Source organism: Trichomycterus rosablanca, chromosome 13, assembly GCF_030014385.1.
Source record: "Trichomycterus rosablanca isolate fTriRos1 chromosome 13, fTriRos1.hap1, whole genome shotgun sequence".
In the NCBI taxonomy this organism is placed as follows: Eukaryota; Metazoa; Chordata; class Actinopteri; order Siluriformes; family Trichomycteridae; genus Trichomycterus; species Trichomycterus rosablanca.
Genome location: NC_086000.1, coordinates 27,322,177 through 27,346,822, shown reverse-complemented (window position 1 = coordinate 27,346,822; position 24,646 = coordinate 27,322,177). Strand labels below are relative to the sequence as shown.

The 24,646-nt window shown below is 40.7% G+C and overlaps 1 protein-coding gene across 1 annotated transcript in view; it reads right to left on the bottom strand.

Moving 5' to 3' along the window:
• Positions 1–24,646, bottom strand: part of LOC134324860 (latent-transforming growth factor beta-binding protein 2-like) — a 218,081-nt gene that overhangs the window by 67,544 nt on the left and 125,891 nt on the right. Inside the window, exons 9-10 of the mRNA XM_063006740.1 lie at positions 10,718–10,792; positions 2,281–2,403 (exon numbers count right to left, since the gene is read on the bottom strand). Coding sequence (XP_062862810.1) covers positions 2,281–2,403; positions 10,718–10,792 — 198 coding nt within the window. The remainder of the gene's footprint in view (positions 1–2,280; positions 2,404–10,717; positions 10,793–24,646) is intronic.

The window sequence follows — 24,646 nt, the reverse complement described above, 5'->3', positions numbered from 1 at the left end:
CCAATATAAGTTTATTTACACTCCTGGAGTCAGGATATCATTATTCTTTCTGACTTGCTCTTCCTCTTGTACTGCTTTAGATAAATGATCATTGGTAAAATAAACAGCTTTTTTAAAGCTGATCATGATTAATCTGTGCTCATTTTTTCTACAGTTTATGCAGTAACTTCAATCAAACCAGTAAAGTGTAATATGGATTAACTGCTATATGTTTTATATGTTTATTTCTTTTTTTTAATGCATTTTCCCCTTTTTTTCTCCCCCTTTAGCACGTCCAATTGCCCAATTGCATCATGCTTCCTCTCCGCCTATGCCGATCCCTGTTCTGACCGAGGAGATCGAAGCTAACCCACGCCCCCTCCGACACGTGGGCAGCAAACCGAATGCATCTTATCACCCACACATTGACGAGTGTTGTGCCACCTTGCGTTGTGTACGGAGAGACACACCCTAAGAGCACTCCTTCCTCATCTCTGTGTAGGCGCCTCTAATCAGCCAGCAGAGGTCGTAATTGCACCAGTCTGACAGAGAGAGACCCATATCCGGCTTAGTCCCGCCCATCTGAACAACAGGCCAGTCGTTGTTCATGTGAGCGCTCAGCCTCAGTCGGCAAGGCAGAGCTGAGATTCGATACAATGTATTTGAGATCCCAGCTCTGGTTGCAGTGTGTGTTTTTACCGCTGCGCCACCTGAGCGGCTATATGTTTATTTCTGATAGAATGCTAAAGCAGTGCTTATAACATTGTGTCTCTTAGTTCCACATGATTCTCAAACTGCCGTTGTTTGGATTTTGTGCAGATTATATAGAATACAATCTGTATATATAATATATAAATAATAAGGTTTTTTTTTGTTCCTTTAACTAGCAAATACAAATCCAGACTCAACCAAATAGAGTGTTTTTGATGCACCTGCTTAGGAGCATTGTGACGCATTGCTGAATTCTGGAGGGCTATACATCTCATCAGCTCATCTGTCAGCCTCTGTAAGCTACTCTAATTCATAAACCCTCTCTGTTATGACACCTAGATAAAAGCATAAATCACCTGCTTTGTTACAAGTGAAAGTGCTTACAGGTGCACTGGAAAGGCAACAGCTTCCCCCCCAAAGGGAATGTTTTTGCAGGTGGTGGCCACAGGGAATTACTCTTTCCTTATCCTTTCTGACGATTCTTCTCTAGATTTGCATTTTGCTAGTGTCCTTGTCATGACTAATTACATGAGATGGTAGCTGCAGCCTATTCAGGTTGCACAGATAGCCCAGCTCCGTCATGATGGCACATCCATACATGTCATCGAAAGAAGGTTTCAGAGCCCTACAAAATGACCTCCTGCAGGCTACTGGTGTGCATGTTTCTGACCAAACTGTCATAAACAGGCTGCATGAGGGAAGCAAGATGGCCTGACATTCTCTAGTGGTCACAGTCCAGCTCGATTAGCATTTGCCAGAGAACACCAGAATTGGTAGGTCCGTCACTGGTGCCCTGTTTCCTTAACAAGATGAGAGCAGGTACACATAGAGCACATGTGACAGACGGGAAAGAGTCTGGAGACCCTGGAGTGAGCATTATTCTGCCTGCACATTATCCAGCATGATCGGTTTGGCAGTGGGTCACTGATGGTCTTGGAGGGTCACACAAACCTCCACATGATGGCCAACAATACCCTGACTGCTGTTAAGTATTGGGATGAAATCCTTAAAGATTTGAACTCTTTAAATTTAGAATCCCAGCGCTGGAGTGCTAGCGGAATATCCTTCTGTGCCACCTGGATGCCAGTAAAGCCACTAAATTCTTACATACCTTAAAATGCTGCCTACTAAGGTGCCTTATTTCAAAACTATAAAGTGACTGAATAACATGGAAGCATCTGATGCTTCCTTAGCAGTGAAGGCAAGTGCGAGTGTAATTCATTTGCAAATTTGGGCTTGTCAGTGTCAATTTAACCATTTTCAGTACACGGAGGAAAATGTTAGCTGGAATGCTAGCAGATTGAATGGCCTGAGGCTAACTGTGTTAGCTTAGTAAGCAAAAACTGTGATGTAATCGGCGTAGTGCATCTACATAATCTGCCCTATGAGTCTTATTAGAATCCTTTCTACTTAGGCAGCTGCCTAGGTAAGCAGTAGGCAGCAAGGCAGTTCACTAGGTTTCCAGACAGACCCTAAATTTACACAGACACAACATGAATCCACCATATTCATTCTATAACTCTAATGTCACTGTACAGTATGTCTCACTAAAAGGTAGTGTATTGTGGAAGTGTGTGTGGTGTAACTTACAGACACAGTGGCTACGTGCCGGGTCCAGCATGTATCCAGGCTTACATGTGCACCGGTAACTTCCTCTAGTATTCAGACACTCAGCGTGCTTACAGATCCCCTGCATCAAACACTCGTTGATATCTGACAGTGTACAAAAAAAAAAGATGAAAAGGAAACATTAGATCAGGATCAGTATGTTGTTTTATTTTTATACCAGACACCTGATATTAATACAGGTGGAGAATTAAAGTAAATACATTCTTTAGTTTTTTTCTCTCGATCACTTTGACAGTTTGGATTAGGAATTAAGAACAACATGTGATATTTGAGAAGGATTAGGTGTTCGAATTCCATACTGACAGGACGGTTTTGATCAGAGACATAAAAAAAGAGTTGTGAAGTCTAATAGGCAGTGGTGCCAGCTCTGAAACACACACACACACACAGCCTGCAATAGGTATATTAATTTCTACATTTATTATTGCTACCCTCTTCATTGGTGGGTCCACGGCCAACCTAAAACACTGGGTGCAAGGCAGACATACGCCCTGTAACTTGTTTATCACAATGCTAAACACATTTTCCCATTCATCCATCCACTCACTCATTCACACTTCACACCAAGTTACAGTTAAGAGCACTTAATCCACCCATGGCTTGTTTTTGGGAGGTGGGAGGAAACTGGTGCCAAACTCTCTATGCCACAGTCAGTGACTGGAGAAAGTTGTAGCCTAGCGGTAAGGTACTGGACTAGTAAGCAAAAGGCTGCTGGTTTAAATTCCACCACTGCCAGGTTGCCACAGTTGCCTGAGCAAGGCCCTCAAACCCTCAATTGCTTAATCTGTATACTGTAAGATGCTTTGGATAAAGGTGTCAGCTGAATTCCAAAAAATATAAATATATGAAAGAATTGAAACTGGGTCTCCAGGACCCTGGTGCTGTGTGGCAACCACTCTACCAACTGTGTAACTATGGTGTCATGTGTTACTACTATTTGTGCTCTCTTTACTATCTTCCTGTAGCTGCCCACATTCAGTTTAAAACAATGCTGCTTGCCTTCAAAGCCAAAATGGACCAGCTCAAAGCTACCTTAGAGGACTAATAAAACCCTGTTCTGTACCACGCAATCTTCGAGCCACAAGTCTTGCTCATCTTCATCCTCCACCCAGATCTCATCAAGGTGATTCTCTGTATTAGCAACCCATTGGTGGAACAAAGTTCTCCAGTCCGTTCATACATTTAAGTCTCTCACTGTCTTCAAAAGATGACTAAAGACCCACCTCTTTACTAAGCACTTGAGCTGAGAACTAAAATGTATTCTACCTATTTCTTTGTTCCAAAAGGTTTCAGCAGATTTGTATCCTTGGACTGTTGTGTACTTCAACTGTGCATTTTATCCCTTCTTCTCCCAATTTAGTGAGCCAATTTGTCTTCCGCTGCCCAGATCACGTCAGAGGAGGGTATATTTGCCAGTCGACGACCCCTTCTTATTCGCCCATACTTCAATGGATTCACATGTGAGGCAAGTCTTGTCCACCGAGAGTTACACCCGGATTTTAACTTTCTGTACAGGCGCCTTGGGGTACTAAACAGGGTCCGTACACAGTGTCGAAGCTCCACCCCCTTCATAAGTCCGGTCTTTTCCCATCCAGCAAACTAGTGGCCAATTTTGTCTGCTGCATTAACTGCAAGTTGTGCCTGCAGGGGGGCGCCCAGCTAACTAGTAGCAGAGCTCAGATTAGAACTCAAAGACTTCAGAATATGCCTCTGCGCCACCTGGGCATCCTGAAATGTTTAATTTTGTAAACATATAAGCACTTCTATAAGTCACTCTAGATAAAAGCATCTGCTAAATACTGAAAATGTAAATGTAAGTGAAGGGAAGTTTTAACTGTATATGATACATGGAGATCCTAGCACTTTAAAAAAAAAGCTGAAGTCTAGGTCAGTTTGTTGATTTCAAACAGTCAAACCTGTCAAACACCTGATGGTTTAGTAAGTAACACAGATGACTTCCCACTTGGCCTGTACTCTATATAAGGTCCTTCAAGCACAACAAAATGATTATATTTATTAACCTTTATGTAACCAGGCAGGACATTAAGAACAAGTTCTTATTAATAATGACAGTCTGTTAAGTACCAAGGACCACTTGTGGAAAGAAGAAAAGAAGGAAAAGAAGGACAACGGGGATAAAAGCAAAAAAAAAGAAAGAAACATTTATTTATTCATTAGGATTTTAACGTAATGTTTTACACTTTGGTTACATTCATGACAGGACAGGCAGTCACTGCTACACAAGATTCATCAGTTCAGGTCTTTGGACTGTGGGAGGAAACCGGAGCTCCCGGAGGAAACCCACACAGACATGGGGAGAACATGCAAACTCCACACAGCAGGGACCTGGACTGCTCCAACTGAGAATCGAACCCAGGACCTTCTTGCTGTGAGGCAACAGTGCTACCCACCGAGCCACCTTGCCACCCAGTGAAACATCACACATCACATAAAGCAAAGTATCGTTAAATATGCCTTTGATTAAATCTCTAAAAGCAGCAACTGAAATGAATTGGTCTAGTTTTAGAGTTCTTTGTAACAGATTTCAAGTGTTGGCAAATTGAAATGATATCTGACCAAAGAGTGTATTGTATTTAAGGGCTTTTACTTTGATATAATGAGAGAATGCCCATACTGACCATACATTTTAACTGACCACATACATTTTAACTGTAATAAATGTAAACAATCTCTACACGGTGGCTAAGTGGGTAGCACTGTCGCCTCACAGCAAGAAGGTCCTGGGTTCGATCCCCAGGTGAGGGTCCTGGTCCTTTCTGTGTGGAGTTTGCATGTTCTCCCTGTGTCTGCGTGGGTTTACTCCGGGAGCTCCGATTTCCTCCCACAGTCCAAAGACATGCAAGTGAGGTGAATTGGAGACACTACATTGTCCATGACTGTGTTCAATATAACCTTGTGAAGGGATGAACCTTGTGTGGTAATGAGTAACTAACGTTCCTGTCATGAATGTAACCAAAGTGTAAAACATGACTTTAAAATCCTAATAAACAAACAAAAACAAATCATCTCTATCTTGCACTTCTGGTTAGATGCTACTGCATTTTGTTGGCTCTGTACTTGTTTACTCTGCACAATGACAAAGTTGAATCTAATCTACTATTCATAAACCTACTGATGATGTGATACTTGCTTGGAATAAACTTGTTCTTCCTAAGAATGTTTTTTTTATACTGGGACACAATCCTAAATGAGATCAACGTTGGCTTGTACAGTTTTTATCTCACTTCATCAGAAACAAGGACGATACATCATGTAAGACATGTTTTCATTCAGAAATCTGGCGTCTTTAAATGATGTAAATATGCCACTGATCACGCAGAGCTTTATTTACTGTTCACACAAGACAGCAAGTGAAACATTTTCCACCAACAGTAATGTGAATTTAAGGCTGCCAGATTGCAATATTTCATTTTTAAAAACACATTTTTAGTATGCTGGCGTCAAAGCTGTTTGGCTGTTGCAGGTCATGGTAAGGAAACTGATTTTCCACCTGAGAGTTTTGGTGGAGACTTGGTTCATGTGAATCAGAAACAGAAAGTATAAACTGCATGGGCTTGGCAATTTTCATGCAAAATTTATCACTTAAATTATGCTAACAATAAATTAATTATCCTCCCGAGTGAAGTACAATAAAGCTTCTCCTTACTGTCTAGAAAGTTTTAATATGGTAAATGTGTTTTCGCAGTCCTAAATGATGTACACTCTGGGTCATTGGGTTTACCTCAAACTGAGTAAGGGGAGGGTCTCAAAACTGAAGCACAGCGGTGCTCGGGCGGCGCAGCGGTAAAATACACTAGCACACCAGGGCTGACATTTCGAACTCATAGTTTCGAATCGCAGCTCTGCTATCTGGCTGGGTGCCTACATAAACAATGATTGGCTGTTGTTCATACAGGGTGGGAGCTGGACGGGGATTCCTCGTAACTGATGCAATTACGACCTCTGCTGGCTGATTGATGGTGCCTGCACAGAGTCAAGGGATATTGCGTTGATCAGGGTGTGGCTCTCCGTACACAAAGCTGATCCGCATATAAATTCGCCTCACGCAGTAGGTTACTGCACACGTTTCGGAGGGAGCATGTGTCAGTCTCGGCTCTCCTCAACCAGGGTGGAGATCAGCATCAGTAGAGATGAAGCATAATACAATTTGGTAATTGGATATGCTAAAGTCGGGAGGAAAAAAGAGGAGAAAAACTATTAAAGTACTAAGGGTAAGAGTGAGCAGATATCTAAAAGTCATTTTATATATAGATACACAGCCATTCTCTTTTATAATGCATATTTCCCCAATTTTCCTCCCAATCAAGTCCCCTACTGCTGCTGACCGAACAGAGTAGTGACTAACACGTCCCCTCCGACATGTGTGCAGTATCCTACTTCTACTTTTTACCTGCATGAGGCAGGTACATATAGAGATCTGTATCATGCATGGAGAGCCTTTGATCGGCCAGCAGAGGTCATAATTACAGCAGTTATTATTTTGTCAGATTATCGAATTGAGGCACCTCGTTAGGCAGCATTTTAAGGTATCTAAGAATTTAGACAGCCTTCTTCTCAAAAGCAAGTAGCATGACGAAAATGCTGTTTATATAGAGAGCTCACTAGGTTTTCAGACAGACCTAATGTGCACACTACCTCTACTGGACTACAACTAACACTGAAGAACACTGTAAATCACAGGCTTCAGAATGTCACACACATCTCTGATTGATTTGACCTAACATGCACCACGGTAAGAGTTTATATACTGTATCTACATGTGCGTAATTGTAAGCATCTTAGGCATGCGGTTCATTCAGACACACACAGTCTGGCAGAAAAGGCATCAGACAGAAATTCACAAACAGCTCTCTGTGCTCTGGAAAGCCATCAGACGACAGGAAATCAAAATCATTTTCAGAAGACAGACACACACAGGAATGAGACTCTGAGGCCAGCCAGAAAATATTGTGAATAACGTCAGTTCAGTTTCGCAGCATCCTGAAAACGAGAGGCTGAATGGAAGAACGTCTTGAAGTAATTAGACACGAGGGAACCAAAATCAAAGCAGGATAAATGACTAAGGCTGCTCCAGTTCAGATGGCATGTGTCCATATACAAGAACTTCGTGCAGGAAGTGAAAACATATTTTGGATTTGAACACTTTGCATTTTCATTCAATAAATCAAAGTTTTCATAATTTAGCAGAAAAAAAAAAAGTATCTGAGTTGGCACAATGCTCGTGAAATTTTTAATACTGTCAGGACAACAAGTTCAAATCCTATCAGTGCTTTCACCACTTAATGCTTGAGAGTCTTTTCTGGCTGTAGAAATAATCTCAGTGAACTTTGAGTATAAAAAAATACACAGATCAGCCATAACATTAAAACCACCTCCTTGTTTCTACACTCACTGTCCATTTTATCAGCTCCACTTACCATATAGAAGCACTTTGTAGTTCTACAATTACTGACTGTAGTCCATCTGTTTCTCTGCATGCCTCGTTAGCCCACTTTCATCCTGTTCTTCAATGGTCAGGACCCCCACAGGACCACCACAGAGTAGGTATTATTTAGGTGGTGGATCATTCTCAGCAGTGCAGTGACACTGACATGGTGGTGGTGTGTTAGTGTGTGTTAGACACAGTAGCGCTGATGGAGTTTTAAAACACCTCACTGTCACTGCTGGACTGAGAATAGTCCACCAACCAAAAATATCCAGCCAACAGCGCCCCATGGGCAGCATCCTGTGACCACCGATAAAGGTCTAGAAGATGACCAACTCAAACAGCAGCAATAGATGAGCGATTGTCTCTGACATTACATCTACAAGGTGGACCAACTAGGTAGGAGTGTCTAATAGAGTGGACAGTGAGTGGACACGGTATTTAAAAACTCCAGCAGCGCTGCTGTGTCTGATCCACTCATACCAGCACAACACACATTAACACACCACCACCATGTCAGTGTCACTGCAGTGCTGAGAATGATCCACCACCTAAATAATACCTGCTCTGTAATGGTCATGTGGGGGTCCTGACCATTGAAGAACAGGGTGAAAGGAGGCTAAAAAAGTATGTAGAGGAATAGATGCACTACAGTCAGTAATTGTAGAACTACAAAGTGCTTCTATATGGTAAGTGGAGCAGATAAAATGGACAGTGAAGGTAGAAACAAGGAGGTGGTTTTAATCTTAAAGTGTTAGCCTTGGGTGATTTAAACAAGTGGGAATATGCTATGATGACCAAACTTGGACAGGAATGGAAGGACTAAGAGGAATTAGGTAAAAGTTTTAAAACAAATTAGAGACAGCAATAATGTTGGTTGGTGGGTTATGCTTTGTAAAACATCTTGGTAGGTTCATAAGATAAAAAGAAAAATAAGAATTTAAGCAGTCCATGATACTAAACAGCCATGGAACTGCATAAAAGCACATGTTTTGTTGTCAGTTCAAATTCAACACAGTGTTTTGCACTATTACAACAGTTTCAAAGCAGACTCGTCTAGAAACTGCTTCTCCGTATCAACATTAATGAGAGAATGTAAATTGATATGTAAATGATATTTCACTTAATTCACATTTTACATTTTTAACTACATTTTCTGTTGTTTTACCCCAAGGTGGTTCTGATGGAAACCTGTTTACCCACCCGAGGTTAAGGAATGAAGTCGAGACTGCCGTGCCAACAATGCTGCTCCTGCCAGATGTGACGGACACCTGGCGTGTTTGCACCAAGAATGTCAAGAACTCACTACAGACTTTATCACAGACTGGACTGAATAATGACTCTATTATTATTTATTTATTGCTAGTTATAACTTTTAGTTCATTTTAATTTGTGTTTGTATGATTTGTGTACATCCTATTTATTTAAAATATCCTCCAGGCCACCCAAGAAGGATGGGTCCCTGCTGAGTCTGGTTCCTCTTAAGGTTTCTTCCTGTAATTTTAAGAGAGTTTTTCCTTGCCACTGTTGCCCTCGGCTTGCTCAACAGGGGTTTTGGTCTGTTGGTCCTGGATTCTGTAAAGTTGCTTTGAGACAATGTCTATTGTAAAAAGCGCTATACAAATAAAGTTGACTTGACTTGACTTGAATTTCGTCAGACCATATAAATATAACAAAGAATCCCATATAAGAAATACAAATAAATGTGTGAATTTGTTATTAACAAAGCTACACTACTCAAAGATAAAATGGATTTAATGAATGTAAGCCATCATTGGTTAGCTTCTCCTCCAAGTGTGTTTAGCTGCCCTTTGACATTGCATGAGCAGCAATAATCTGTTTCTCATAATTACGTCTACTTGATATTTTACTGCAATTAAACAACAATATCATTGTTCAAGTTGAATGAACATCCAACATGACTATGTATCCAAGACTAAGATCTCACCTCACGATAATTACACTTTAATGTTGTGTGGGAACGTACTGATTGTTTCTATAATCATAGTTTTAAAACATGTACATTAATTCCTCATTAGACCAAATGAAATCTTTTGAGTATCAAGATATCAGTAGAAAGCAAAAGAACATTTAATTAACTATTCATTTTAATCTAGCCTCCAGGCAACATGGCTCAAACCAAGAAAAGCATCCAGAGATCATGCGTGCAATGGTATATGTAAGATACACTGATCAGCCATAACATTAAAACCACCTCGTTTCTACACTCGATGTTCATTTCATCAGCTCCTCTTACCATATAGAAGCACTTTGTAGTTCTACAATTACTGACTGTAGTCCATCTGTTTCTCTGCATGCTTTTTTGCCTGCTTTCACCCTGTTCTTCAATGGTCAGGACCCCCACAGGACCACCACACAGTATGTATTATTTAGGTCGTGGATCATTCTCAGCACTGCAGTGACCATGACATGGTGGTGGGTGTGTTAGTGTGTGTTGTGCTGGTATGAGTGGATCAGACACAGCAGTGATGCTTCAATGGTCCTGACCATTGAAAAACAGCATAAAAGGGGGCTAATGAAGCATGCAGAAGCAACAGATGGACTACAGTCAGTAATTGTAGAACTACAAAGTTCTTATATATGGTAAGTGCAGCTGTGTAAAAACAAGGAGGTGGTTTTAATGTTATGGCTGATCAGTGTATAGTAGATGGATGAAGGTGCGTTAACCTCAGTTCAACCTTCCTCAACTAATAACTTGTATTTTTATTCAACTGACTTATTTCTTATAAAATGCCTGATAAATAATTTATGAATGTAAAAGTCGCCATACACATTTTTACAGTGCATGTAACCCAAAACCTAAGTTCCAAACACATACATCCTCCATTAAGATTCTTACAGTTCCAACTGGACAAATGAAAATGTTAGGTCATGAGCAAAAAGTCAGAGAAAGTGGGTTTGATGGCTACTGGAGCATCTCATGTTACTCACCTTGACAATGAGTTGAATTCATTCTCTTAAAGCCTTTAGGACATTCTACTCGGCCGTTGGCAATCACTGCATAAGCTGTGAAAAGCAAGAAAAAATAAAATAAAAAAAGTGAGCCAAGTAAAAATTACAGATGTGCAAATCTCAGAGAAAAATAAGTCCTCTACGATGGCCAAATCAGATACTGTATGTCAGACATGTAAACCGATCTCCATGATTTTTATTTATGGTTTTATGGGTCCGTCAAGTAGAAGACCACAAAATACGTCATACCAAGTCAAAGCGTTGGTTAGGATGCACAATATGAAGTTAAATTGCAATGTTTATATACACTTGTAAACATTTATTATATCACTGCAGTGTTGACGTTTTTATATCTATGACTATTCTTTTTCACTGACTTATGACTGAAACAGTTTATGGTACCCTAAAACAAGAAAAGAAAAGTAAGTCCAAAACATACATACAGTGAGGAAAATAAGTATTTGATCCCCTGCTGATTTTGTAAGTTTACCCCCTTACAAAGACTTGAACAGTCTATAATTTTTATGGAAGGTTTATTTTAACAGAGAGAGACAGAATATCAACAAAAAATCCAGAAAAAAAACATTAAATAAAACTTATAAATTAATTTGTATTTAATTAAGGGAAATAAGTATTTGATCCCCTACCAACCAGCAAGAATTCTGACCCCCACAGACCGGTTATGTGCCCATGAGGCACACAAATTAGTCCTGTTCCTGTATAAAAGACTCCTGTCACAGAATCAGTTTATTCCGTTCAAATCTCTCGACCACCATGGGCAAGACCAAAGAGCTATCAAAGGACGTCAGGGACAAGATTGTAGACCTGCACAAGGCTGGAATGGGCTACAAGACCATCAGCAAGAAGCTTGGTGAGAAAGAGACCACTGTTGGCACGATAATTCGAAAATGGAAGAAATACAAGATCACAGTCAATTGCCCTCGCTCTGGAGCTCCATGCAAGATCTCACCTGGTGGGGTAAGAATGATTCTGAGAAAGGTGAGGTCAGTCCAGAATTACACGGGAGGAGCTTGTCAATGATCTCAAGGGAGCTGGGAGCAGAGAAATGCTGGATATGACCCCCAGGAACACCATCCCCACTGGGCATTTCTCTGCCGTCAAACACGGCGAGTGGAGTTGATGCCAAAGAGCTCAATTTTGGTCTCATCTGACCATATCACATTCTCCCAAGCTTTCTCGGAATCATTCAGGTGTTCATTGGCAAACTTCAGACGGGCCTGTACATGAGCCTTCTTGAGCAAAGGGACTTTGCGGGCACTGCAGGATCTCAATCCATTACGGCGAAGTGTGTTACTAATGGTTTTCTTGGTGACTGTGCTCCCAGCTCCCTTGAGATCATTGACAAGCTCCTCCCGTGTAATTCTGGGCTGACCTCACCTTTCTCAGAATCATTCTTACCCCACCAGGTGAGATCTTGCATGGAGCTCCAGAGCGAGGGCAATTGACTGTGATCTTGTATTTCTTTCATTTTCGAATTATCGTGCCAACAGTGGTCTCTTTCTCACCAAGCTTCTTGCTGATGGTCTTGTAGCCCATTCCAGCCTTGTGCAGGTCTACAATCTTGTCCCTGACGTCCTTTGATAACTCTTTGGTCTTGCCCATGGTGGTCGAGAGATTTGAATGGAAGAAACTGATTCTGTGACAGGTGTCTTTTATACAGGGACAGGACTAATTTGTGTGCCTCATGGGCACATAACCGGTCTGTGGGGGTCAGAATTCTTGCTGGTTGGTAGGGGATCAAATACTCATTTCCCTTAATTAAATACAAATTAATTTATAACCTTTATTTAAAGTTTTTTTTCTGGATTTTTTGTTGATATTCTGTCTCTCTCTGTTAAAATAAACCTTCCATAAAAATTATAGACTGTTCAAGTCTTTGTAAGGGGGTAAACTCAAATACTTATTTTCCCCACTGTACAACACCATGCAAGTTATATAATGTCAAACACAATTTAAAAAGTACATATAATACTATTGCAAGGTTTAGAATAAAACCCCAAACTGACATTATACAAAGTTCTCCCGTACATCTGGACAAGCTTGTCTCAAATGCCTGTCGCCAAATGGTTAAGGATCTAATGGCTGGTTCTCTTTAATGCTGGAACCAGTAAAGATCTAAGGGCTGGTTCTGGTCAATACTGGAACTAGTGGGGATCTAGGGGCTGGTTCTGTTTAAAACTGAAACTAATAAAGATCTAAGGGCTGGTTCTGTTCATTACTGGAACTGGTAGAGCTCTAAGGGCTGGTTCTGTTCAATATTGGAAATGTTAGGGATCTAGGGGCTGGTTCTGTTTAATACTGGAACTGGTAGAGATCTAAGGGCTGGTTCTGTTCAATACTGGAACTGGTAGGGATCTAAGGGCTGGTTCTGTTCAATACTAGAACCGGTAGGGATCTAAGGGCTGGTTCTGTTCAATACTAGAACCGGTAGGGATCTAAGGGCTGGTTCTGTTCAATACTGGAACTAGTGGGGATCTAGGGTCTGGTTCTGTTTAAAACTGAAACTAATAAAGATCTAATGGCTGGTTCTGTTCATTACTGGAACTAGTGGGGATCTAGGGGCTGGTTCTGTTTAAAACTGAAACTAATAAAGATCTAAGGGCTGGTTCTGTTCATTACTGGAACTGGTAGAGCTCTAAGGGCTGGTTCTGTTCAATATTGGAAATGTTAGGGATCTAGGGGCTGGTTCTGTTTAATACTGGAACTGGTAGAGATCTAAGGGCTGGTTCTGTTCAATACTGGAACTGGTAGGGATCTAAGGGCTGGTTCTGTTCAATACTAGAACCGGTAGGGATCTAAGGGCTGGTTCTGTTCAATACTAGAACCGGTAGGGATCTAAGGGCTGGTTCTGTTCAATACTGGAACTAGTGGGGATCTAGGGTCTGGTTCTGTTTAAAACTGAAACTAATAAAGATCTAATGGCTGGTTCTGTTCATTACTGGAACTGGTAGAGATCTAAGGGCTGGTTCTGTTCAATATTGGAACTGTTATGGATCTAGGGGCTGGTTCTGTTTAATACTGGAACTGGTAGAGATCTAAGGGCTGGTTCTGTTCAATACTGGAACTGGTAGGGATGTAAGGGCTGGTTTTGTTCAATACTAGAACTGGTAGGGATCTAAGGGCTGGTTCTGTTCAATACTGGAACTAGTGGGGATCTAAGGGCTGGTTCTGTTTAATACTGGAACTAATAGGGATAAAAGGGCTGGTTCTGTTTAATACTGGAACTAATAGGGATCTTGGGGCTGGTTCTGTTTAATCCTGGAACTAATAGGGATCTAAGGACTGGTTCTGTTCAATACTGGAACTGGTAGGGATCTAAGGGCTGGTTCTGTTCAATACTGGAAACGGTATGGATCTAGGGGCTGGTTCTGTTTAATACTGGAACCGGTAAAGATCTAAGGGCTGGTTCTGTTCAATACTGGAACTGGTAGGGATCTAAGGGCTGGTTCTGTTCAATACTGGAACTAGTGGGGATCTAAGGGCTGGTTCTGTTTAATGCTGGAACCGGTAAAGATCTAAGGGCTGGTTCGGTTTAATACTGGAACCGGTAAAGATCTAAGGGCTGGTTCGGTTTAATACTGGAACCGGTAGAGATCTAAGGGCTGGCTCTGTTCAATACTGGAACTGGTAGAAATGTATGGGCTGGTTCTGTTCAATACTGGAACTGGTAGGGATCTAAGGGCTGGTTTTGTTCAATACTGGAACTGGAAAACAATAAATATATGTGGCAAGAACCAGCTCAGCACTGCCAGCAAGTCTTCAACTGAGAGCTCTTTAAAGAGAGACCATGAAGTTGCCATCCTTCTTGTTAATTGTCCCTGCAAACCTGCAGAGGCTGTCAAACCCTTGCCAAATGAATGTGGATCCTGTATAGATCCATGTGCTCCTGTGCCTGAGTTATAAGGTCCCTGTTTATTGGGAGAGACCCAAGTGCTCTGTAAAGGAACAGCATAATGCCCACTTGCCAGCATTTTCCTGGCCATTGCTAATACATCACTAGCAGTATTACTGACAGACCATTCTCTCTTACTTACTCTTGCTAGAGTTGGAGGAATCAACTCTATAGGGGGAAACATAAAAAAAGTGTGTGGTCATTCATGGGCTAGCACATCTACCCTCTCCTTTCCATAACAGTTCCAACACCTGCACATTGAGTTTCCATTCCACATAAAGGGGATTTCCTCTCAATTGCCAGTTCACCTCTAGGTTCAACATTCACCAAACTTTTGTGGCTTTCAGGGAATGAAAGTGGGCACAGCTCTATTAGATCAGTTTGCATGCCAGTGTGTGCAAGAAACAGGATCAAAGTCCTCCCTGTAAACTGATATCCTACTACAGTGGTTTGTCAGTTCTCACCAGGAATGGGAGTAAATGCTTTAATGTAAGTTGAAACGCATGCATTTCCATACAAATTATGCATAGGGAATGCAAACAGTGGCTCCATGTGGTGTTTATTATTCTGCCCTTGTGTGATCCTTCCCTCAACCTGGCATATACTATGCTAATCTGCAGTCCATGAGTATGTAAAAATGGACGCTTTCACTAGGTCAAGGACATCACTGCTGTCTCCGGCACGTACAGTCAGTACAGACTGTATTTTTCACCTGAACGAGTCAAGTTCATCCATTGACAGGCACTGTGTATGGAGGGCCACACCCCCATCAGCATTATTCTTCAGCCTTGAGAAGGCACCATCAGTTAGCCAGCAGGGGCCGCAGTTGCACCAGTTATGAGGACTTTTTTACCCCTATGAACAGCAGCCAATCGTTGTTCATGCCGCCCAGCCCAGTCGGAAGGCAGAGCTGAGATTCGATACGATGTATTCGAAACCCCAACTCTGGTGTGCTGGCATACTTTTTTACCGCTGCGCCACCTGAGCGGCCATCTGCGTCACCTTTACTCTCTGTCATGAGTGACACGGCGGGTCCAATTTGGTCGATGCTACCCAGTGCAGAAAGTCCTAGACATTTATCTCAACAGTCTGAGACACAAGTGAAACAGTATGCTCTGACCCTATGCATTGCGACTGTGCCACTACAAGCTAGTGAACATAACAAGTTGAAAGTTTCCGTCTCTGTGGACTGAAAGAGACAACAGATAGTAGAACAAGATATTTGTATCATACCCCCGAGAAAGTCAAACCTCAGGTAATTTCTGAGGTGAATATTATTCATATCCAAGTGTGAAAATATGCATCTTTCAGGTCAATGGATGTGAACCAATTGCCTGGACGTGTGAACCTCAAGTATGCTTTTCTTAAGTGTTTGTTATAGTGTGGAAAGCCAGCATGTGATGAAGGGCATGAGTGTACCCTTGTGACTTCACTCAGGTGGTACAACATTTATTGCCTTTTTCATCAGCCATGAGGTAATTTCCTCAAAATATGGGTTGGGTGGCCTTGGAAAGCTCGAGGCTGGACAGGCAGCTGTCTGTGCAAAAATAGGATGAGAGCCAGCTGAAAAGCCAGGCTGTGTTATCCTGAGCAGGCAGTGTTGTACTTTACAGAGTTTATACACTAATCAGCCATAACATTAAAACCACCTCCTTGTTTCTACACTCACTGTCCATTTTATCAGCTCCACTTACCATATAGAAGCACTTAGTAGTTCTACAATTACTGACTGTAGTCCATCTGTTTCTCTGCATGCTTTTGTTAACCGGTATCACCCTGTTCTGCAATGGTCAGGACCCCACAAGACCACCACAGAGCAGGTATTATTTAGGTGGTGGATCATTCTCAGCACTGCAGTGACACTGACATGGTGGTGGTGTGTTAGTGTGTGTTGTGCTGGTATGAGTGGATCAGACACAGCAGCGCTGCTGGAGTTTTTAAATACCGTGTCCACTTACTGTCCACTCTATTAGACACTCCTTCCTAGTTGGTCCACCTTGTAGATGTAAAGTCAGAGGCGATCGCTTATCTATTGCTGCTGTTTGAGTTGGTCATCTTCTAGACCTTCATCAGTGGTCACAGGACGCTGCCTACTGGGCACTGTTGGCTGGATATTTTTGGTTGGTGGACTATTCTCAGTCCAGCTGTGACAATGAGGTGTTTAAAAACTCCAGCAAAAAGATGGACTACAGTCAGTAATTGTAGAACTACAAAGTGCTTCTATATGGTAAGTGGAGCTGATAAAATGGACAGTGAGTGTAGAAACAAGAAGGTGGTTTTAATGTCATGCCTGATCGGTGTATTATAAAGTAACAGCAGGTTTTTCAGATGGGTTTAAAGCATTTGTTAACCTATGCCACATAATGATGATGAACTAGAAGAACCAAAGGTCACAGGAAACTACAGCAAAGACTTAAGAAGATCCACATGGTTGCTTCAGCCAAGAAAGGGAGTCGAACCAGTCATATCAGCTTTAGTAGACAGAAAGAAATGATTGATAATTTAGACCCGTTTCCAGACAGACCACCCTGTTTAAGAGACTGCATCATTGCTTTAGCATGAATAACGTCATGGGCGCAATGACAACACTCCTGGATGAGCTGAATATTTAGCCAGAGCCTTGTGTTCATTAGGCAGAGCCAAATAGCCAGATAAAACACATCAGACAGGAAGAGACCATGAGTGGGAGGAAAGACAACAGTGTTTCTTGAGTGTTCTACAGCCATGGACACGGGAATAAAATAAGATTATGTAAGATTAGTAAAACAGGGGTGAGGTGGAAGAGAATAGCTGTGGACTAGCTATAGCTTTTGAACAAAGTGGCTACACGCTCAAGCAAAAACATTTTTTGCTGACTTTTTGAAGAACCCTCATATATTTAGATATATAGTAGACCCTTGAGTTACAAACGGTTTACCATACAAACATTTCGGGTTACGAACGATCTTTTTCAACTTAACATATGAACAAATTTGAACATATGAACAAGCAAACATTCGAACAGCGCACAGGGTTTTTCCGGTGTTTTCTTTATATTTTGTAAAATTCTATATTAAAATGTCCCCAAAGAAGGTGCAGAGGAAGCGCAGTGGTGAGAAAATGAAAAAATAAATCACTATTTGTTGTGTTGTATAATTACTCCTGCCAGTAGCTGTCACTGTGTATCAGACAGAGGGGACAGTGAATGAGAGAGAAGAAGGAATTCAGTTCAGTAAAGTATTTTTTCTTTCGTGCAATTACACCTACAAAATACAACACTATTGAAATAAAGAAGGAAATAATAAAGAAATCTGAGAGTTGTTGTTTCTGGTAGATACATTTTATATAAAATGAAGGAAATTTATTATGGTGTATGGTACAGCACATGTACTGTACTGAAATGTGATGTGTGTTATGTACAGTACTACTGTGTATTGTTGTTTATTATTGTTTATTACAGTAATGTCTATTCTATAATTTAAGATTAAAGGGAAATATACTTGTATTTATAACAAAAAAGACCATTTAAGACATTCGAAAGGTTAGGTAAGGGGGGGGGGGGAGGTCTGGCACGAATTAATTCTATTTACACTATTTCTAATGGGAAAAATAGGTTTAACTAACAAACATTTTGACTTAAGAACAGCCCTTTGGAACCAATTAAACTCGTAAGTCAAGGGTCTACTGTAAATGAAAAACACCCTCTGTATTTAGAGGTCTTTCAAATAAATTATGAAACATAACTGGCGACTCCCTTATATCAAGAGATGAGCTGAATAAAGGTTGGGCAATGTTAACAGACATCATGCTGGACAGACAACAAGATAAATCTAAAACAATATAGTCAAAAACAGCTGCTGACCATGTAACACTATGCATTGGATAAGGTAGTGTTATCCTGGCATCATTTAAACAAAGAGTGATCTATTATACTGCCTAAATGAGAGTGCATATCCACTGCTCCAGGGTCTATTGATGTGCTTTACTTTAACTAACACTTATAATCATTCCTAGTGGCATGATGCTGATGCTACTATTGCTTCAAGCGGCAGTTTGGAACTCAGTAGTATGTGTTAAAGTACCAAGTGGTAATGTTCTGTTAACTTATGTGACCACGGCATCTTTAGCGTGGCTATTGTCATGAACTATTGTCAGAATTGCCACATTAAAAGGTATCAGGTTAATGTTTTAGCCCATGCTTTAACAAATAATCTTATTGTAAACACAGTTTTACACAAATACAAAACCTAAATCCAGATAAGTTTGAAACAATACATAAAAAGCTAAGAATAAACAGACATCAGTAATTTGTACATTTACTTTCAAGTGCATTTGGACAAAAACAGTATAAAACATCAGCACAAAGATGTTTAATGTTTATCACTTCATTGTTGTTTGGTCATTCTTAAACTGATATCTGTACAATTTTAGAAAGAGGAAACAGAGACCATCTAAAACTGGGACTGCTGTAAAAACATTTTGTAGAACATACTAAAATCAAGAATCTGCTATTTACTTATTCTCTAAAACTTTTATTTCACTAAGAAGAGTACTTAAAAAAAACAGAACTGCAAATAATTCAGGGCTTTCACCATCTACCGTGCATAATATTGTCAAAAGATTCAGGGAATTAAAAAAAAAAAAATCAGTACATGTAGCCCTCAGTCAACATGGCATGGAAAAACATCATGCTGCTATATCAGTGTAGCCACACAGGCCTGGGATTGCTTTGGAAAACCAGAATGCTGCATCAAAAAATGCAACCTTTATTATGCAAAGACAAAGCTGTACATTATTAAGTTCTCTGGGTCCGAGTTCATTTCAGATGGACCAATAGTTCATCTGTATCTTCTTAGAATGTCCCAAGAATTCAACTTGCAATAAAACTGCAATAATTAGTATCCACCGTTTCTAATGCATTAAAAAGTGTCATTAATAGAAAAAGGTGGAAAAGGTGGTAACACACCCATTCTGAATGGTAAATATGGTCCTGTCCCAATATTTTGGGGATGTTATCAGCATCAATTTTTTCCCCCTTTTCTCCCACTTTAGAGCATCCAATTTCTGCCCGTCAATCATCCTCTCACTATTGCTGGTCCCTGCTCTTGATTGGGGAGGGTGAGGCTGCTCCACGCCCCCTCCGACACGTGCACAGCAATGGAACATCTTATCACCTACACTTGACGAGTGTAGGGCAGTACAGTGCTGTGTACAGGGAGCCACACCCTCTACCGCACTCCTTTCCCATCTCCGTGCAGGCGCCACCAACCAGCCAGCAGAGGTCATATTCGCACTAGTCTGAGAGAGAGTCCCCATCCGGCTTAGTCCCGCCCCTATCTGAACAACAGGCCAATCAGCCGGCAGGCAGAGCCAAGATTCGATATGACGTATTCGAGATCTCAGCTCTGGTGAACAGCATGTGTTTTTACCGCTGCGCCACCTGAGCCCGGTCAGCATATATACAAACATGCATTAATACAGTTTTGTGTTGTCAATGTGTACTTTTTAACAATGGGTTTTTTATTAGCATTTTGCATGTTGCCCCAAGTTTTTTTGTAATTGAGGTTTGTACATTACGACAGCTGTCGTGTAAGATTTTAGCTCTGTGACGAAGAGTTTTTAAGCTAGAAATTTTCATTCAGTAATTATTTCAGGATCTGGAAAAGGAACAAGTTGGCTAATGTTAAGACACAGGCTGAAAAATGACCAGACATACCTAGCAATTATGTACAATTATTATGATTACATAATTGTTATACCTCTATTAAGCCTTTAGAAACTACAAAGTCTACATCAGATGTTTAACAATCTTTTTTTTTCTTTTCCATGTTTAATCATGCCTCTTTAGCAGCAAATATCCTTGATTAATAGCAGATTGAGCCCCTCTCTGTGGGGAAAAGGATAAGCGTGTTAGGCTGTGATGCTCCACTTTAGCCAATTTTGTCAATTCCAATACTCATCCAACCATTTTTTTTTAGAGAAAAGAGATGTTGCCTCTTAGTGGGAAAAAGTCATCTTGTTTGGTCAATTCAAACATGTGCATGTTGCCAGAAAGTCTTGATTAGTTTTTTATGATCGAAAATTCATAATACACCAAAACCACAATAAATTTAGTAAATAATTAATTGCTATGCAGCCAGTGTTTATAGGTGGTTTGGACCCATGGAAAGCCTAATCAAAATAGATAGATCAATAGACAGATAGACAGACAGTTCGAAAGACAGACAGTCAATTAAACAGACAGACAGACAGAAAGCCAAGTAGACAGAGAGAAAGTTGGATAGTCAGACAGACAGACAGACAGACAGACAGATAGATGGATAGTCAGACAGACAGACAGACAGACAGACAAATAGATAGATAAACAGACAATTAGATAGACAGACAGACAGACAGGCAGACAGGCAGGCAGACAGACAGACAGACAGACAGACAGACGATAGATAGATAGATAGATAGATAGATAGATAGATAGATAGATAGATAGATAGATAGATAGATAGATAGATAGATAGATAGATAGACAGTCAAGCAGGCAGGCAGACAGACAGGTAGACAGAAAGACAAACAGGCGGATAGACAGACAGATTAGATAGATAGATAGACAGACAATCAGACAGGCAGGCAGACAGACAGACAGACAGATAGTCAAGCAGGCAATCAGACAGGCAGACACACGAATAGACAGACATATTAGATAGATAGACAGACAGACAGACAATTAGATAGGCAGACAGGCAGATAGATAGATAGATGATAGATAGATAGATAGATAGATAGATAGATAGATAGATAGATAGATAGATAGATAGATAGATAGATAGATAGATAGATAGATAGATAGATAGACTAAGCTAATGAGTAAAAAACACGATAAAATATGAATACAAGTCACTTAGGTGGCGCAGCAGTAAAATACGCTAGCACACCAGAGCTGGGATTTTGGATACATCATATCGAATCTCAGCTCTGTCATCCGGCTGGGCAGCTATATGAACAACGCTTGGCTTTTTGTTCATACAGGGTAAGTACGCCGGAGCTGGGACCTCATAACTGATGCAATTAAGAATATAAAATATAGAATAAACAAATTATTTAATATTGAATAAAATATGTATAAATAGTGTTCAGTGAAAATAAAATAATAATAATAATAACAAACAACAAACTAACAACAAGCCCACAATCCATACTGGTTATGAACATTAGTATTCTCACCAAGTGTAAAATCAGCTCTAGGGCACCCTTTATAGCTTCACTGAACAAAAAACAGCATTAGAGTTCTCATCATTCTCCCTTTACATATACCTTCCTTTTCTTCCCCTCTTTTAAAATATTTCTCTCTTTACTCCCTAACAATTACTCTCTATCTCCAGCATTTCCTCTTTGTTGTGTTATCAAATCTTCCTACATGAATTATCTTGTAAACCTGACCCTGTTTCAGAACTCTCAGGAGCCTCCAACATAATCCACTTGACCTCTCAGAAAGTGCTACAATATCTGAAACAGGAGTGAACATTCAGCCCAGAACCTGAGAAGATAAAGAGCTGTGATAAGTTCATAACTCTGTTCCTAATGTTCCTTCATACAATCCAAAACATGGAATAAACTCTTTGCCCCCACCCCCTACTCTCCCCTCCACTTAAGAACTGATGAGTTGGCCTGGGGTTCATTTCTGAATGGAATTCAGTACATCTGAGACTGTAATGCATTAATTCCTTTAGGTACGGTGCCTCCCTTTTTAAGATGGGGATGACAGAGTCTCTCTGTCATCACCTTTAAGTTTTCTCCATTCAGCATGAACATATCGTTCCCTTAAGCCTTCTAACCTCTAATGAAAGGTAATGCTTAAAAAATTACACAACATTCTGGTAATTTCATAGGGAGCACTTTTAAGGGAATTAAATATGATTAATGTTGTGCATGCTCTGAGTAGCATACTAATGTTATGACCTAATTTAAGTGCAGTCTCAATTATTAATAAAAGAATTTCAAAATTGCCATGACGTTATTATATACCATGGAATACTACCTGGTACAATTGTGACTGTTTTTAGAAGCGGACATCTGATTGCAGATTATACACCGATCAGCCATAACATTACAACCACCTCCTTGTTTCTACACTCAATGTCCATTTTATCAGCTCCACTTACCATATAGAAGCACTTTGTAGTTCTACAATTACTGACTGTAGTCCATCTGTTTCTCTGCATGCTTTGTTAGCCCCCTTTCATGCTGTTCCTCAATGGTCAGGACTCTCCCAGGACCACTACAGAGCAGTTATTATTTAGGTGGTGGATCATTCTCAGCACTGCAGTGACACTGACATGGTGGTGGTGTGTTAGTGTGTTTGTGCTGGTATGAGTTTTTAATCACCTCACTGTCACTGCTGGACTGAGAATAGTCCACCAACCAAAAATATCCAGCCAACAGCGCCCCGTGTGCAGCATCCTGTGACCACTGATGAAGGTCTAGAAGATGATCAACTCAAACAGCAGCATCTCATCTACAAGGTGGACCAACTAGTTAGGAATGTCTAATAGAGTGGACAGTGAGTGGACACGGTATTTAAAAACTCCAGCAGCGCAGCTGTGTCTGATCCACTCATACCAGCACAACACACACTAACAAACCACCACCATGTCAGTGTCACTGCAGTGCTGAGAATGATCCACCACCTAAATAATACCTGCTCTGTAGTGGTCCTGTGGGGGTCCTGACCATTGAAGAACAGAGTGAAAGCAGGCTTACCAGGTTATGGTAAGTAGTGAGTGTTAAAACAAGGAGGTGGTTTTAATGTGATGGCTGATCAGTGTAGGACTGTCTGAAAACCTAGTGAGCTGTCAAAGTAGAGAGGATTCTAATAAGACATCAAACCTATAAGGCAGATTATTTAGACATGCTACTTAGAGAGCGATTATGCTGATTATATCACCTCAGTTTTTGTTTACTAAGCTAACACAGTTATCCTCAGGCCATTCAAACCAATGGGCTGAGGCGGTACAACCCACTAGCAAGCTAACATCCCCCCTCCACCCAAATTTGCAAATAAATAACACTTGTTCACCTTTATACAAGTTAAACATCAATGAGAATTTATTTACATTTGAAAAGAACTCTGACGTAAAATGCTGTCTATGTAGAGAGCTCACTAGGTTTTCAGACCCAATGTCTACAAGTTACACTATATGACCAAAACGTCATCTGTCCATAAGCTTGTTGGGCATCTTTTTGCTTCCAACATTAGAACCTGACATCACGAATGCTCTTTTGACTTGAATATGTTCGGTAATGAGCCACGTTGGAGTCCTTCTGCATTGCCATTTTTGGCCGACAGAGGGGGCACAGAGGCCAAATAATGTATCAGTTGCTTTTGATTACCATTGTCATCTGTGCTTTAAAGCATTCATTTGCTCCAGGTGGAAGTTTTGTATATATCACTGTTTCTACTTCTCAGACTTGCCAGCTCCTCTGTTAGAAAACCTGCTATTTCTCTGAAAACGTGATATGGGGCTTGCTTCAGTCAGATTTTCTGCTGAAGTGCAATGTTAGCATTCTTATCTATTTCTGGGAACTCACCCGGAGTTAAAGTGTTTTGGGCCTCATGACAGAACCGTCCTGGAAGAGACAGAGCAACGTCCCGTTTTTAAGGCAGACCCTGCCTGTAAATCCAGGTGGGGTGTATGCATGGGGTGCACCAGTTGGTGGGGTTGGGGTGTCGCTCATGCACTGCCAGTCCCAGCTGGTTCTGTGGGTTCCCTATGTTTTCTTTTTGCTGAGAACTAAGTTGTTGGTACATATTGTGACAACCTGTTCTCAGTTTTGCGCTATCCCTGTTTTATCCACTTTCTCCATTACAGGGTGCAGAAGTTTTTGCATCTTTAATTTGTTACACTGTTTCAGTTATTTTGGCCACCTTATTTGTTTGCAACTGTTCCTCTTTTTTGTTTTTCCTATTGTTCTACCTTGCTCAAACTATTTTTGCACTTAGGTTCTTTTTTTTTATTCTTGCT